We start from the raw sequence: 17,196 nt of genomic DNA, 5'->3' as shown, positions 1-17,196 counted from the left end.
TTCTCCCTCTTTATAGGAGCAGTGGCACCCAGCAGTTCCCTCCTGTATGTGATAAGAGTGCCTTCTCAATGGGTTGCTCAACGTTTGGTTTCATTAAGAGAACCACAAGTCCCCTCACTGTCCACTTCGCCAGCTCTCTTTCCCATCTTCTCTGACACTCTTCCAATCTTCTTTCTCCACTCTGCTCTTGCCTCCCGCTTTCTAGCATGTCATGTAAATCAGGGCTTGTGGGCAAGCCCTTTCTTTGCTAGGCATGAATGGAAAGAAATGTTTGTTCTTGGTTATAGTTCATCATCACAAAGCAGTGCCACCCACCTATAACTCAGACGGCCGCTCCAGAAGGATACCATGGTTGATGGTATCAAAAGCCAATGAGAGGTCAATGAGAATTAACAGGCATGCATTTCCCCCATCTCTTTCCCAGCCAGAGGTCATCATACAGGGTGACCAAATAGGCTCCATGAAGGCAGAAAGGGTGCTCAGGGGCGATTGTGTCAATGGCCCAAGCCATTCGGATGTTCCAGAGGTTGGCCAGGGCTTTGACAGGAGTACCAGTCATATTAGCTGGAAAATTCATGAAAGCCATCTGGAAACCCATTGGATCCTTCAGCCTCTGAAGGTAGACCATCCTAATAGATTCCCTGTCTCTGCAGAGGGGGAAAGGTTCTGAAAGCTTTGGCTTGGCTAAGTCTGGTGTGGCAGCAAAAAGGATCTGGTAGGAGCAAGCTCTTTTCTGGGAGCCTGCACATGGTTCTGCTAAGCCATACATCAGCAAACTCCAGCCCATGGGCTGGATATGGCCCACGGAGGCCGTTTATCTGACCCACAAGCCGCCCGGTCACCGAGCTGCCCGCTCGGCAAGTCTTCTGTGCGCTGCACTAAACCGACGCTGCACGACGCAGGGACTTGCCCAGCAGCACCGAAAATGGCACCTGTGCCTGCACAGACACCGGAAATCGCATCTGCGCAGCCGCAGAAGTGATTGCTGGTGCTGCGGACATGCACAGAAGCCATTTTCGGCGCCCCGGACAAGGGATAGTCCATGGGAATGCTCCGGCCCCCGGCCATAGTTTGGCACAATGAGAACATGCAAACCAAACTTATGTAGCTACTTCCACTAAAAAGGATCTCCACACAGCTTGTCCATGGAAGCAGTTGTGTGTGGTCTTATTCTCCTCTAACACCACACTATTCACATTAGCTAAAACAAACACATCAAATGCATAAATTAGCTTCAAGAGTTTATTTTCCTCTCTGGCAAAGGCCCACCTTAAATGGATTAGTAAACTTATGGCCTTGCACTCTTCCCCCCCCCTCCCCGCCCCATCTAAGATAAAACAGTACATTGGTAAGCATGTTGTATTATATATGTGCTTTCTTATATGTTTGATTTTATATTCTCTTCCATTTCCCTTCTTTCAGAATATTCATGAGATTTGCCTTAGGCTACTCAAAAGCGATAGCCTAAACCCCCATCAGTGTAAAAATGTTGGGTTCTGCACCTAAGAAAACTACTCACTAGGAATGACAATGATAGAGTTGGAAAGGCGTTTTGTCACAAAAGAAAGGGGGCTATAAGCCAGACCAATTCTAGAAATTCCTATCGATCTGAATATAAATAAATGAGCTCCAAGAAGGTTGACAGCTATCCTAAGTGAAACTCCACTGTGAAAGATAATTATTCAACTCTTTTTTTTTGTGTTAAAAGTCATCTTTCAAATAACTGTGAGTGCAGGAACTAGAGGTGTAAAACCTCTGGAAATTTTGAAGCTATGGGGGGGGGACAAGATTGTTTTTTAAAATAAAAAACAACAGAAATTTTGGGGGGAGAGATTGAAATATACATCATACCTATTTTAAAAAATTAAATGAAACCTATACTTATTTTACACCTTTAACAACATAAAAGAGAGCATTTCTAATTTAGGATATAAAATTGTCCTGTTGGTATATCAATGAAAACTATAGATGCCTAGTTTTGTATAAACAAAATTATGAATATATCCAGTTCAATACATCTTTCTTCTGTGGGTATTTGTTAGACCTCAATTCTCACCCAACATTTCAGATTTTTCCTCTTAAGCTTTGGCATCCACAACAGATCTTTTGCAGTTTCTGCCCTAACACCTTCTGATATTTTTATTCTCCAGCAATAAGCTGTTTTTAAAAAACAACAACCCATAGAAGGGTATCTGTGCCAATGAGGAATAGGTGATAGGTTTGACCAGAAGGGAGGACCAAAGCCAGAACGACAGCAGAAGCAGAATATTTGGCTTGACTGTCTCCAAATCAAACCAAAGGTCTTTGGAAGAAGCAATTCATGCTCTTCTTATGAAGATGGCTGCATGCTCTAGGTGGAAAAATCAATCTTCATTCTGACAGTTGCATATGTCACAATTACCATTCTCTATTGTTTTGATTGATAAAAAAAAAATCTTTAACAGCATCTCAATCATTCTGAAAAAGATAGCTTTTCATAGACACTTTTTCCAGTGTCCCTCAATATTTTTCCACTGGAGAACATGATATAAAATAGTTAGAAATAAACAAGGAGGGGAAGTTTACCTGTTTCATTTTTTACCCTTCCCCTGTCCCGGCTTCCACATCTCTACTGATAAGTATGCTGGCTCATCTATAACAATCTGTTGGGCTATGACCTATGTAATAGCTAGTAAACATAAGTAAGAAGCAAGACCACAAAGATTATAAAATCTTTGAGCTTTTTCTCATCTCAATAAAACCTCCTGGAGATGAAAAATGATGACATGCCCTAAATTATATCAGCGAAGAACAAAGGCAGCAGACACAGATGCTATACCACAGCAACTTTTGTTTCCTTCAGGCATTTGAAGCTCCTAGGCTTCCAAACAGATGCTGTTTATAGCACAGCTGAAAATTGCTGAAAGTTTATATGAATGGATGCCGAGATGCCAAACCACCAACTTGGAATGTGAAGCATTTCCACCACTGGGGAAAGCAGTCACCCTGTCAACCTCAGTTACTTATTGCACCATATATGTACAGCACTCCAGGAAAAGGCAAATGAATCCGAACTCAACAAGTTTCTTCAGAAATGTAGACGAGCTATAGCAAACTCCCAATTGATCATGCTAGCTGATAAGAAACAAAGGAAATGCCTATTGCCATCATGTACGGCCTGAGGGTTTCCCATAGGCATCTGGTCGCCCACTGCGGAAAACAAGATGCTGGATTACTGACAGACCTCTGATCTGATCCATCACAACGTTCATGCAAGCCATTGAGCTGAAACTGTTCTTTCTGCATAGCCCAGCCGCTTCACCAACAAAACTTCACCCTGGGCTCTGTTTCTTGGTCACATTCAACTGTAACAGGACCTAGGAATTTTCATACAGTTGCCTCTGTTGCCATTTTGCTGTATATTTTTTGGAACTAACACATAATGAGTGCAAATGAAACCTGACTCAACACTGGCCTTTCTCCCATTCACAAAGTTTTGCTAACATTTCAAGGACAAAGCGCTCTCTTCAATAGCTTGTAAACCCCATATATCTACAGATTCTTCAAGGCATATAGATGTTCAGCAATGAAACAACTGCTTTAGTGATCTTTATTCACACCCAAGGCTCATATTTTATTGGAATTCCTCTATTGCTTTCATCTGTCACAGCAAAAAGAGATCTTGCAGCAGAACCCAGGATTGCCTCAAACCACTTAGTGGGATGGCAGAGTAATTTTGTATAGCACCGTAGCCATTTTCTTTCAAGATAAAAGCTATTGAAAGTGTTCCAAAAACTATGGAAAGAGGTACATAAGCGAACAGGTAGAAATGGCAGAATATTATTATTTATTTGTTTTATTTATATACCACCCTTCCTATCAATGGAACCAAGGGCAGTGAACATTGTAAATAAAAACACTTGTACACAATGATTAGAAAACTAAAATAACAAGCATTATATAGCAGCACAACAAAACTGTTAAGACCCAGAGGAAAAAATATGTCTCCTAAGCCTGAACAAACAAAATGTTTTTAGTTGACATCTAAAACATGACAACATAGGGGATGATCACACAGAAAATTCCACAGTTGAGGTGCTTGCTGCCACCAAGAAGCACCCATCTCAAGTCATCACACACCACAGGTCATGTCCATTGGCAGGATCTTAAGCAGGGTCTCCTTGGCTGATCTCAAAGCATTGATCAATTGGCATTGGAGGAGGCTGTCCATTAAGTACATGGGTTCTGGGCACTGTACACTTGTACCAATGGTTTGAACTAGACCCAGTAACTCAGAGGCAGAGAGTGCAGTGTTTTAAGGATTGGGGTGATATGATCCCACCTAGCTGCCTGCATCAAGTAACCAATGGGCAAAGCTTAAGTCAAATCGTTCCCACCTAGGTCTCAGTAATACACATCTGTTTAGCTCCTTCATCAGCAGTCATGCTGCAATGGAGTGTTGCTTTGTTGTAGACTGACCTGGTGTTCACTAACAGCACCATCAGGTGGGAGGGTAGGTGGGCCTGACTACCCAAGGCTTGCTGGTTGGAGAAAGACAGAGTTTCCAGTGTCCTGTAGTGCTACTCCTGAGATGACTAAATAATCAATCCTTGGCCATTGGCCATGCTAGCTAAGCCTGATGTAAATTGTACCCCAAACATCTGGAGGGCTACAGATTCCCTATCCCTGGTCTAGAACTTCAGTGCTGCTTGAAGTGTGGTTACTGCTGGTGAAGTTCCTGTGACAAAGCAAGCAGGGAACATCTTGCAGTACCATCTCTTAAACAAAAACACATTGCAGCCCGATGCTATTGTATTTCAGGAGTATAGAGTTGCATTACTGTAGATCACTGGCGCAGTGGTGCCCAAAAGGCATTTACAGCAGCATGAAACTGAATCATTGCGAGTCCTGCCTTGGTCCACCTCTCCATGTGTCTTCTCTGCCTACATTTCAAGCCTGTGTGTGGTGTGAACATTGTGGGGGGCTGCTCAATGCCACTAGCACGTCCTGCTGAAATGGGAAAAGGGTTTTGGATGCTAGTGCAGCAATCATTGTGTTGGGATTTTTGCTATGCACTGAAAATTCTACCTCAGGACACCCTCATGAACCGGGGAGCCCTGCTGTAGTGCAATCATAGTCGTTCTCTGTGCCAGACAGACTTGTTTTCTTTTTTTGCTGGACTCAGGGCATAGCATATGCTTTCTCGCTGCATGACAGGGGAGCTGTGACTATGTTCCCCACTATATTCCACTATATCAATCACCTTTTTCCTCCCTTTGTGTAGCCCTTATTCTTTGCTTCTCACTTCTGGCATGTCATGCCAGATACAAAAGAACTCATTTCTGGAGCCTAGTCACACTGCCACTTAGTGGACAACGTACATTAAAAAATATTAAAGCTTCCTTCTTCCTCTGCCCTAGTTTATTTTTCTTCATGACACACACACACACACACACACACACACACACACATTTTGTTGTATCTAACAAATAGAACAAACATTATTACAAAAGCACCATCTAAATAGATGTCACAATCACAATAACATGCTGGTATGCAAGTTCTTTTGTAATGGGAAGGATCTCAACCTCAATCTTCAGGGAGCTCTGAAGTGTGTCCATTGCCCGGCTCACAAACCACAGTAGTGCTAACAGCAGTTTTCTTTGTTCGGTTAGTTTTGTGTGTGTGCTGGTGCAGTCACTTCATGGGGCCGTTCTGCCATCACCATGTGTTCCTTGGTTCCACCTATGCATGTCTAATGTAGAAACACTGTTAGTGTGCACCACCATGAATGGTGGGTGATACCACATACGCTGTAGGGGTGTCTCCTGGTGTTGGTATATTTTTTCCTGCTTAAAATGCTATCGTTTTACTGATCATTTTATTGCTGGAAGTGCATAGGACCCTAACTTCATTATGCTGCTTTTTGGCATAGCAGGGCCTCAGGAATGCCCCTTAAGCCTTTGGCATTAAACAGACCTCAATGTTTTTGGTTTTAAATTGCCCTTGTTCTTTGCCTTCTGAAATATCTGAACTTAATACTTCAGAATATTTGCTCCATATATACATAGCCGTCCTTGAATATAGATGTTTTGGCATCTACTATATAACGGAGGCACAACATCAAAGCTTGTGTCATCACTTTTTTCCTGTTCTGAATGTAATCTACTTAACTAGGTCAAATATATGTGGCAGAAAAATATGTCACCCATTTTACAGAAGAGTGAGCTAGCCACTGGAGATTTCAGCAAAAGAGCAAATGCCACGCTATCCAGTTGACTGGGTGGAGAATGCACTGAGTCAATTTACATACTGCTGTTTTTGTTTGTTTCCAAAAGATATTAAAATAGATCAGCAATGCACTTTTTCACTGTGGGTGAACTAAATTAAAAGCACCGACCTAGAATTTAAGTGACAGCTGTGTAAACCCAGCAGCTCTCCATAATTAAGATTCTTTAGTGATCTGAATTCTATATGATCTGAATATAGCACAGAGGCTGCCTGTGACATGCAAATGCTGTAAAAATATATCATAATGATATTTCCTGTACCATTTATAAAACTGAGCTTATGTTATGTGTAACATGATAAAACATAATAGAAGTGATTTAAAACGAAGAATGATTATCTGAATTTTAAATGCCAAAATTTATCACTACAGATGGTTCCTCTACAGTTTCACTCAACCTCATCTGCAACTGAGCCATTCACTAATTTAAGCCCCCTAGACCCAACTTCAAATAATATTATATCTCAGGTTAATTTTCTTTTTGTCGGATACTGACATTTAATGTTCTATTTGGTTCTCTGGTACATTAACTTTGATTGTGTTAGAAGAGCATTTCAGTCATCATGTCTCTGCTGTGTACCACAATCTGTATAAAATCCTACAATTCTAATGAATTCATAAAAGAAAACAAGAAAAAAAAGAAAAAAACCTGTTTTTTTCTAGCATAGGAAGCTGCATGATGCCAGCTTAGACTGTGGTCTGATTTTGCACATAACGCTAAGCTATGGATTCTTCAGACTAACTATGGTTTGTTTGAATGTGAAAATCCAGCCCACCAGAATAACAATACCAACAAACTATGATGTGGTTTGTTGCTGGCTTATGAAACATGACTTGCTTTAACCGTGATTTGGCAGTATGTCTGAGCCCAACAGCTTTGCTTAACCATGGTTTGTTTGTCCACTCCACAACAGGCACCTATCAATCTACATAGACATACAGAAAGAGGATTGTGAAAACAAATCAAGCTTTGAATAAACAAGTCATGCTTGCTCATCTGTCAGATAATTCACGGTTTGTAAAGCAAACCATGGTTGCAACAAATCATGGATTAACATATCTCTAACATATATATGAAGTAAATAAATAAAGCATGGTGATCCACGAGCCATTCCAGCAGGATACCATGATCAGGGATACTGGAAGTCACAAAACATGTGGCAGAACCAACAGAGGCAAACTCTTCCTGTCCACCTCCTGGTATAAGCATCTTTAACAGAGCAAACAATGCTATCTCTGTCCTGTTAAAAGACTTGTGGTGGCTCTGTACTAGCACATAAGTTTATTCAGGCACCTCCTCAGACTTGAAAGAGCTGGGGAAAGCACAGCACTTTCCCTAGTACTTTAAGGCCATACAGTTGCCATAGATCTGCATTTGGACCCCATTACAGCTGGCTCTCCTTCCCCAGCCCATTGAGGCTGCAAGAGAGAGCAGAGGTAGTACCGTATGTCTCCTAAAAGAGATGGACAAGTATTCTAGCACAATCAAAGCCTTGCAGAAGGTTCTATCCAATGTAGCACTATTCGACTGTTCCATCAGCACACAAGGATTTCTGCTTGTGCAATGAGCCGTCCTTTCTCTCGCCTTCCCCTAAACCTGATCTGGGGGTTCCCTCAACCCTATAGGGAAGGTGTGCAGAAGGAGACCCAGAAAAGTTTTGTTGCACAAGCGGAAATTCCTGAACGGATGGGGCGTGGTAGTTGAATACTGCCCATACTTTCCAGTTTATTTTAAATAATGGAATCTTTCCACACCACTACCCACCCTCCCTGCCTTACTGCTGCAACACTATAGCCTAAAAGCAGAATGGGATGATTTGTTTGGAAGGTATTTGTATATCTTCATTCACAACTGTAGCTGGGGAGTTGTGTGAGTGGAAACAAAGTAAAGGCAATTTGGAAGAGAAGAACAAGAAAGCAGGAAGGCTAGCTGGCTTTCCAGTCATTTCACTGGGGAACAAAATGCAAGTACTGTACATGAGGAAAGTGAAACTTGTAGTAAGACTCAAAAAGGAAATGGCAGATAATTTAGGTGCGTTGCAACATTTAGCTACACACCATGTTCTCCCCATATTGCATACTAAATACAGTATCACTTCAGGGAAACCAACACAATGTTGCAGGAATATATAAGAAGCTCTTATTGAGGTGCTATTCTTGTCAATGAGTTTCCCTTTAGCTACACACAGCATATTCATCCTGTTAGCTCCCCAAAGGGTGGTAAAAGCTGTTAGTCTGTGTTGTCATAGCAACCACCCTATGCACTACTTTGGGTTCAAGAAAATCTAAAGTAACAAAGCCTATTCAAAGGAGGCTGAATGCAATGTGAGCAGCCTTGTCAGAGGAAGGAATGCTTCTAGGGAAAAAGAGAATGATAATGGCAGAATCTGCAAAGTCAAATGCACACTTTAAAAGGAGCCCAACAGAAATTGTGACTCGCCAAACTGACCACAGTCCATCCAGCCATGTAATTTGGCCTGCCATTTCATAGCCCTAGGCAGAAAGTCCACTGTGACTTGTCATACATTGCTAATGGGCTGCATTTGGCTTGATGGGGCAAAGGAAGATTATATACAGGCCAATTTTAATGTCTCTGTTTTGTTTATTTGGAAATACCGGTAGTTAAAAGGGGAGAGCCTGAACAACAACGAACAGTCAATGTGCATTATTTTAGAAGCTGATGACAACTCATATAGGCCTAAAGGATCTACTTCATCAATAACAAAAGCTGTGCCTGTCCAGGCTCTCACTGCAATATGAAAATTTGCAACTCCCAGCTCGAGTTCTGCTAAAGGTGATAATGCTCAAATCAGATTGGTGCATAAGGCATAGTACAGGTTACAAGGTTCAGCAGGCACACAACAGGCAAGAATACATGCCTCAGCACTAGCAAATACATTGATCCAACAAGCAACATGCCCCCTGCAGCTTCATTTTAAAGTAGGGGGCAGACAGCAAGTATATTGAGTCCTGGGACTGGGCAATCAAATGGGCACTGCTTTGAGCGGCCATGCAAGGTTTGCTCATGTTGCCACTGCTGGCATTGGAGATGGGGTGGATCAGACACCCCTTGAAGCCCAATTTCAGCTCCTCAATCATGCTAGGAACACCCCCTGGGTCCTCTGGCTGCAATTCTCCAAGCTCCTCCCTTTCCTCCTTGGCATCTGACCATCCCCACAGGGCTCATGACAATGCAGGTGGAATATGATGGTTGAAGAGTTCATCTGTGGGTTTGGTCCATCCAGTTCCTAAGTAGCTTCTATATTAAAATAAGTTTAAAAGGGCACATAGGGAGAGATGCTTAATACCAGGCCAGGTTTTTACTGTCTGCTCTGCTTGGCACCAGATTCTTCAAACTTTCAGACTTGGACCTTTCCCCATCAACTGATACCTGACCTTTTCAGCTGGAGGCACCAGGGACTGAACCTGCAACTTAACTGCATTCAAAGCATGTGCTGTGGTCCCTCCCCAGCCTACATTTGTCACAAGAACACAAGAAAAACAAGCAATTACAGGGAACACAAAGCACATTTGCATTCTTCTTAGAAGTCTTCTATTACAGGTTTGCCTGACGTTTCTGGGTTACATGTTTGGAAATCAATGATATTGCAGCCGGCGCTGCGGTTCCAAACAATTGAGGCTTTCTTTATAAAGCAGCCAATCCACACCCATCCACCCACCTCATTGCCCTTACATCTCAAGGTTTGCAAGACCCCAAAGTCTTTTCAGCATCACATTTAACCGTGGATAAGTAGGTTAATGCTGGTCCTTGCAATTATTGTATATTTCACAGTATCAACTCAAACGATTGCCTCAGGCTTAAGCCAGGCTGTCATGGCAAATAACCTGCTTTTGCCCATCAGCTACTGCCTCATTTACAGTTGTGTGCATTAACTAGCTTCTCAAATCAAAGGTGCTGATGTCCCTTCCACAAATCTTGTTCCAATATTAAAGAAAATATCAACAAAAAAAAAGCATTTGTCTTGTTCTCTTCATCAGGGTTTAAGACTGTCATGCGGCATACAAACTGATCTAAAGTAGCCATCCTTTGATATATAAAAACTTAACTACAGCCTAACTTACTCACTGTCCCCTTGCCAGAGGGGCAGGAAGAATGACAGGTTAGCCATTTATTAAACATGCACATAGCTGCCTGTCTAAAGAGTTTGAAGAACCTGTGTATCTTCATCAAGTTAAGGCAAAGGGAGGGGGGGATTGTGCCTTGAATAATAGTTTTATGCTGGAGTGCTGCTACTGACTTCACTGGGATGTGGGTCACTCATTTTCGGCTCATCCCTACCCAACTTGGTAATACATTTCACAGCGCTTTTGCCATGCCTTGAGGCTTGATCCAGTCACCCTTCACAACCTCCCCATCACCTCTATGCATGCATGAGAATTTTATGCCACCAGCCATTCTCTCAGCAGTCCTAAGAGAAGGATAGCTGGCTGCACATACATATTTATCCATTTGGATAAGCAGTGATCTGCATCGGACCAGCACAGGCCACCTGTGTATTGCCGGTACCCACTGATAAAAGTGGGCCTGATGCAGAACCCCCTTCTGTCTAAAGTTGGACTGTGGAACCTGTTGCCCTGCAGGTGTTGTTGGACTACAACTCCTATCACCTCCCCATACAGTTGTCCATAAGGGTTGCGGCTGATGGAATTTAGAGTCCAGCAACATCTGAAGGGCCACAGTTTCCTCTTCTACTTCACAGCTTCTTATTTCCTATTTTGTAAGGAAACAAGAAATAAGAAAATAAGGAAGCATGCATCTTCCAGCACCTTCTCATCTCTTGCCAGCATCAACCATGGTGTGGCATGTTTTACACTGCTGCTAAACTTGGTTAGCAAACTGAATTTGAAGCTAATTGTATTAGTTTTCCCTAGTGAAGGATGTGGGGGGGGAGGGGAGGAGCCCTGGTTTAAGAGGTCAGTAGTGATGTGACATTTGCACCAGGCCTGGAAATACATTCTGTTAGCAAAGATAAAAAGAAAACTCCACTAAAATTAAGTATCTGTGCAGTGCTAAAAGCATAGAGGTCTTCACCTTTTGGTGAGGTGTAGCAGCGCTGTTGCTACTTTATTTTGCTTTTTGATGGAAACTGCAAATGCCATCAGCAGGCTTGGGCAGTGGGTTTGGTGGGAAAAGAGAAGAAGAAGAATAAGAGTTTGGATTTGATATTCCGCTTTATCACTACCCGAAGGAGTCTCAAAAATGGCTAACAATCTCCTTTCCCCTCCTCCCCCACAACAAACACCCTGTGAGGTGGGTGGGGCTGAGAGAATTCAGAGAAGTGTGACTAGCCCAAGGTCACCCAGCAGCTGCATGTGGAGGAGTGGAGACACGAACCCGGTTCCCCAGATTACGAGTCTACCGCTCTTAACCACTACACCACACTGGCTCTGCACTGCAAGCATTAGGAGTAAGCCAGAGGAACACCAAGGGGCTTACTTCTGAGTAAGCATGCCACACCATGAATCAGCCTTGCTATGATCCAAGCAAGAACCACAGGTTTCCATTTCCTCCTACTTTCGATAGGAATACTGTATAGCAGGCATCCCCAAACTGCAGCCCTCCAGATGTTTTGGCCTACAACTCCCATGATCCCTAGCTAACAGGACCAGTGATCAGGGATGATGGGAATTGTAGCCCAAAACATCTGGAGGGCCGAAGTTTGGGGATGCTTGCTGTATAAGAAACTGCCTTATATGGAGTGAGACCAATGGTCCATTTAGCTCAGTATTGATAACACTGACTCTCCAGGGTTTCAGGCAAGAGTATCTCTCAGCCCTATCTGCATGTAAAACAGATGCTCTGTCAACGAGCTACAGTCCTCCCCAAACTTTTTTATTTGACCACAAAAATTCAGGGGGCCTGTATGATATGAGGGTTGCAATTAAATTCTATGCAGAGTTAGCCAAATCTAATTCTCCATAGGACTAAGGTGGTGGCTTGTTTCCTTGGGAATATAAATTATTGGCCTCAGAGCCCCCTATCTGCAAAATGGGTACATGTTTCCATGCTTGATTCCTTAATAATATGTAGTATATATTTGTGTTTGTACATGTGATTTAACTTGCACACTACAGCTGTAGTCAGCTAGTTGTCATATGCCCCTTTCCTTGCGCTTGTGTCCCAGTTGAAGTCTGAACTGTGTAAGGATTATCTGTGTTACCTCAGCATTATGGATGGATGGATGGATGGATGGATGCATTTGGTGGCAGGGACTTTCTAAGCACATCAAATGCCATACACCTCAACATAGCTTTCTCTGTAAGCTCCACACTCAGGTACATGGGCTCTAATAACCCTTTACTGCTCACCTCTGTTTTGGGTGCACGGCTTTTAAATGGGTTCCGTGCTGTGGAACCTCAACCTGGACAAGTTCTTGACAAGCAGAAGAACACTCTGCTGGAGAAGCCCAAGTAGCCTTTAAAATATCACACAAGGCTTGCAAAAGCACGAATGCAGCAACTTATTTAGTAGAATTACAGCCTAACAGTCCAATAATCAGGGGCAGCCCGACCTGTTTCACTGCCTAAGGTGAAAGGGAAAGGTGTAGGTGGGGTCGTGTGACTTAGTTTTTTTGCATGGCTTCCAGGTTCAGGTGGCACCCATAAGGAGAAGTGGTAGCAGCAGCAAGATTTCATGAGAGCTTGCCAGAACCTGCTGCTGCCCCTTCTCCTTGCTTCTCTGGAGCCAGATGGGGTGGCAGCGGCACTGTTCCAGTGAGGTTCTGCCACCTCCGGCAGCTGCTTCAATGTGCCCTGCTAATCATTCATCGGTTTAGACTACTTGAGCACAATGAAATCATCTGAAAATGTTTCCCTGATTCGGTTGTCTTCCTTGTAAAGTTAGTGAGGGCAGGGAATGGGCATTTAATTAATAGATATTCAATTAATTGTGTGACTACTCAGCATGTTCTTCCATGCTGTAAAGAAGCTGAGCCACTTCATCAAGTTAGGTAATGGAATTAAATTCCATTGTGCAGACAAAAAGGCAGTCAATAATGGGAGTTGATCAGGACGGATCTGCTATGAAACTAATGAAGTTGAAGTTTCAGGGCCCCTAATCCCAGAAGGGGCCCAGTCACAAGCGAGTTTATCCCACATTGCTTTTTAAAAGAATTGTTTTTAAAAGTGCATTACGCAGAATCACAGAATAGTTCAAAGGGACCCCAAGGATCATTGGGTTCAAATATTTCACCCCACATGGGACTTGAACCCATGACCGTGCGATTAAGAGTCTCATGCGCTACCAACCCAGCTATAACCCCAAAACTGTAAGGAATTGGAAAATTTCATTCACGCCATTGACTTTCCAGTACTGTACAGAAATTTTAAGCAAAATCTAAGATGTAGTGGGCCTAGCTATTTTTAAATAAATAAATAAACAAACAAAGGAAGGAAGGAAGGAAGGAAGGAAGGAAGGAAGGAAGGTGATCTTTCCTGGAGCAAACCCACTGAAGAAGATAACAGTGGTTTACAGGTCTCTTGTAGAGAGGGAGGCAGAGGGAGGAAAGGCAGCAGATGAGGAAGGAGAAATTGGGCGCACGTTCTTTCTTTGGGGCCAAACCCAAAGCGCCCGCCTCGCAGGCGCACGACTTACTCCTGAAAGGCCCGCGCTTGGTCCTGCGCCTCCAAGGCCGGTTCCTCAACAGGCAGCGGCAATTCAAGCGCGGAGGGAGCTCCATGGTCACGAGAGGCTGCAGCTCGAAGCGGCGGCGGTGGTGGCCGAAGCGGCGCGCGAAGCGCTGCGTAAATCCACGCGCCGAGGGGACGCGGGCCCGGCCCCAGCGGGAAGCGAGGACACCCAGTTTCCTCTCTGGCCAGTGGGGCGTGTGGCCCACCACCAGCAGCAGCAACAACAACAGCGGCGGCGGCTCTGGGGAAGCCCGGCGACGCGGGACAGGCGGCTCTGCTGGGCTCTGCGCGGTCGCCCGCCGCCTCCCCCTCCTCCCGCGCCATGTTTTATGCATGAGGGCGAGAGGCGCGTAATTTCATCCAGCCCGGAGGCTCGGCGTGTGGGCGCGAGGACAGGTTCCAGGTTACCTGCCGTGGCCGGGAGAGGAGCGCGCCAACAGGTGTGCGCCTCTCAGAAGACAAGTTCCTGGGAATGGGGGCTCTTTTTCCCCAGAAGGCTCTCTCGGTAAAGAGCGCGCAGCTCCACTGTGCATGCAGACTTTTTTGCACCAGACACCCTTGCCCCCTCTGTCTGGAAGCGTCCTAAGTCTGTGGCAGCAAAAACAACCAAAGGTCCCTTGCAGACCGTTGCTCTTTTTGGGTAGGATTCACATATAGCAAATGCAGGTTGTGCCATTAAAGTTGATTTAGCACTCCACCAAAATTAGAGCTTTTTGCAATAAGGAAAATGACTGAAAAATACACTGGGATGTATCATTTTGCTTGTCAAACAATTGCAAATGGCTGTGTACACATGGCATTTTATTAAAATCAATTGAGACGGTGTACTTGTTTTTTTGTACGCAGTCCACACACAATTTAGATCTTTTGCATATTTTTTGCCTCTGAAAAGTGCTTCTGAAGAAACTGGTTTCGTTCTGAAGCTAAAAGACGATTGGAGATTGACTCTGCGTTATCCTGCAGGGTGTCCATTGGAAGACAGATGTAAATGGACCTGGCAACGGGAGGGGGAGTGTATCGTCACTTGCCCAATGAAGTTGTAGGTGCATATATACCAAGAAATCTAGTCATTGCATTCATTTCATTTATTATATTTCTATGCCGCTTTTCACCCACTCAAGTCACAAACCGGCTTACAAACAATAAATAACAATAACATAATTAGAACATCACAACCACAACCTAAGTCATATTATAGAATAATCAACAAATGATCCTTAAAATAATTACAAAACAATTCAGCCACTGTATTCTTCACTCATGTGCATGGAGGAAAAGGTATTCATAGCCTAGTCAAGGGGAGGGTTTTCAAATGTGCATCAAGTTACCAAACCATGGGCAGCTTATTTTAGGGGGGCAAAACTGTGATATCTGTGATGCAATTGGTCCGTTAGTTAAGTATTTCTATTTATTTACTTGATTTAGGGAGGGGAGCTGCTTCCCCTGCACCACCCCTTGCTGCGCCCATGAACCAAACCCATCCTTTTGGATGGCAGGATCTAGAATCCCGATCTAGATTGAAAGCAGCATACTGCACACTAGCACAAATGATTCCATATTGAGAAGTACTACATTTTTGTACTACAAACAGGTTAATGTGCACTTAGCCAATGTTCTCTTAACTTTCCTGCAAACCTTGTGAGAACAAACTCGGATGAATGCTCACCAAACAAATCATCTGGAAGTGACCTAACATGGCTAGGCCACTGGAAATTAAAAACAAAAACGAAACCTCTAACCAATGTAGGGTTTATCATCCTAGATCTGATCTGAGCACAAATCTGCTTAAGCCTCACATGTGAAAATGCTTCTAGCTGGTATTTGATTTTACATCCATTATACACCTAGTTAAATCTCACTGTTAAAATACTCCATGTGCATTAGCATCACCACTCACACCCATTAGCAGGCAAGTGCCGAAAGGAAGTGCCAAACAAGCAGACTGCGGTCTGGGAAGTTTCCATTTGGACATGTCTCAAGTAGTCTATTATTGCAGACTTAACTTTGGATGGGCAGCAATACATGTCATTACAGGCATTAAGTGGACTGAAAGCATGTCAGGTATGCCTTGGATGTGAAGTGTAGTGAGGGGTGGACAAAAAAGAAACCCCACTCTTCCCTCTGTCCTCTCAGTGCCATATGTTTTGGAACTGTAAGCTCTTTGGGGCAAGGACCTTTAGCTTAGCTTATGTGAAGAGTGAAACTATAAAGCAATGAAAAGTGCTATATAAATTATTAGCTGTTTGGGGCTATTTTAGGACTTTACTTACTGATGATGGTGGTGATCATTAGATTTATTACCTACCGTATCCACTTGTCCATTGAAATGCCATCTTGAGAGTATTATTATCGAAGTCCAACCTGGCACTTGCAGAATTTGAGGTGAGATGTTTGTGCAGAGTTTATATCACGTAGTGAAAGAGCAATAATAAAACAACACATTTCCAGTGGCACAAAATATGCACCTATGAATAAAAGATCCCATCATGTCTAAATCCAAGACTCTTCCTAAACCTATCTGCAATAAAATATTCCTTCCTGTCCACATCCAAGGCTCTCTCTAAAACCATGTGCAATAATTTTACTTGTATATTTATCTGGAAATATAATTGTCAATCTCCTGTTCTAAAATTCAGCTAATTTTTTTTAAAGTTTTCTCCCCTTTTGCAAAACCTGACTTCTGTGTATACATAGGACAGAACCCAGACCATTTGCTATAGAACACTTTCCAACATCCTGTTTCTCGGTTATTTAAAAATGCAGTATAAACTGTTGAGCTGAGCAGAATGTTCACAGTGAAACTTGAGAGTATCACAGACTTGATTGGCTTCACTTTTCAATACTAGAAACTCACACCAGGTTCATTAAAAGGTCCATTGTCCAATGATTGTTTCTGTATTAAAGTCAGGTACATTTTGCATTTTCAGCATTAAGCCACATGCCATGCATTGATACGCCTCCCAACAAGAACTGAGTGTGATCTTTAACATAGTAAGAACACACCAGCCTATTTAGTTATGTTGATTTAGACTTAAGCCAATTAATATCAAGTACCATATTTTCCCATGTATAAGACTAGGTTTCCCCCCTTTAAAATATTGTCAAAAATTAGGGGGCGTCTTATACACGGGGTCATCTCCCTCCATTTTCTTAAATCTGAGTTCCCAAAAATACAGGGTGTCTTATACATGGGGGTGTCTTATAGACGGAAAAATATGGGAATATCTGCAGTGGCTCCCTGTCTATGGAATGCTCTCCCCAGGGCAGGTTGCATGGCA

The 17,196-nt window shown here is 43.2% G+C and overlaps 1 protein-coding gene across 4 annotated transcripts in view; it reads right to left on the bottom strand.

Annotated features, from left to right (window-relative positions):
* Window positions 1–14,266, bottom strand: part of RIPOR2 (RHO family interacting cell polarization regulator 2) — a 105,104-nt gene extending 90,838 nt beyond the window's left edge. For 3 of the 4 annotated variants that reach the window (XR_009558041.1, XR_009558042.1, XM_060277937.1), the window contains exon 1: window positions 13,884–14,265. Coding sequence is in view for 2 of the 4 variants with exons in the window: in XM_060277937.1 (XP_060133920.1) it covers window positions 13,884–14,253 (370 nt within the window). In the remaining 2 variants the exon portion in view is untranslated. Of the gene's footprint in view, window positions 1–13,883 lie in introns of all 4 variants that reach the window. The other variant, XM_060277938.1, reaches the window with a different exon arrangement.
* Between the last annotated feature and the right edge of the window lie 2,930 nt (window positions 14,267–17,196).

Source organism: Zootoca vivipara, chromosome 8 (assembly GCF_963506605.1).
Source record: "Zootoca vivipara chromosome 8, rZooViv1.1, whole genome shotgun sequence".
NCBI classification, from domain to species: domain Eukaryota; kingdom Metazoa; phylum Chordata; class Lepidosauria; order Squamata; family Lacertidae; genus Zootoca; species Zootoca vivipara.
The sequence above is the reverse complement of the archived record's forward strand: the minus strand, read 5'-3'. Positions and strand labels throughout refer to the sequence as shown.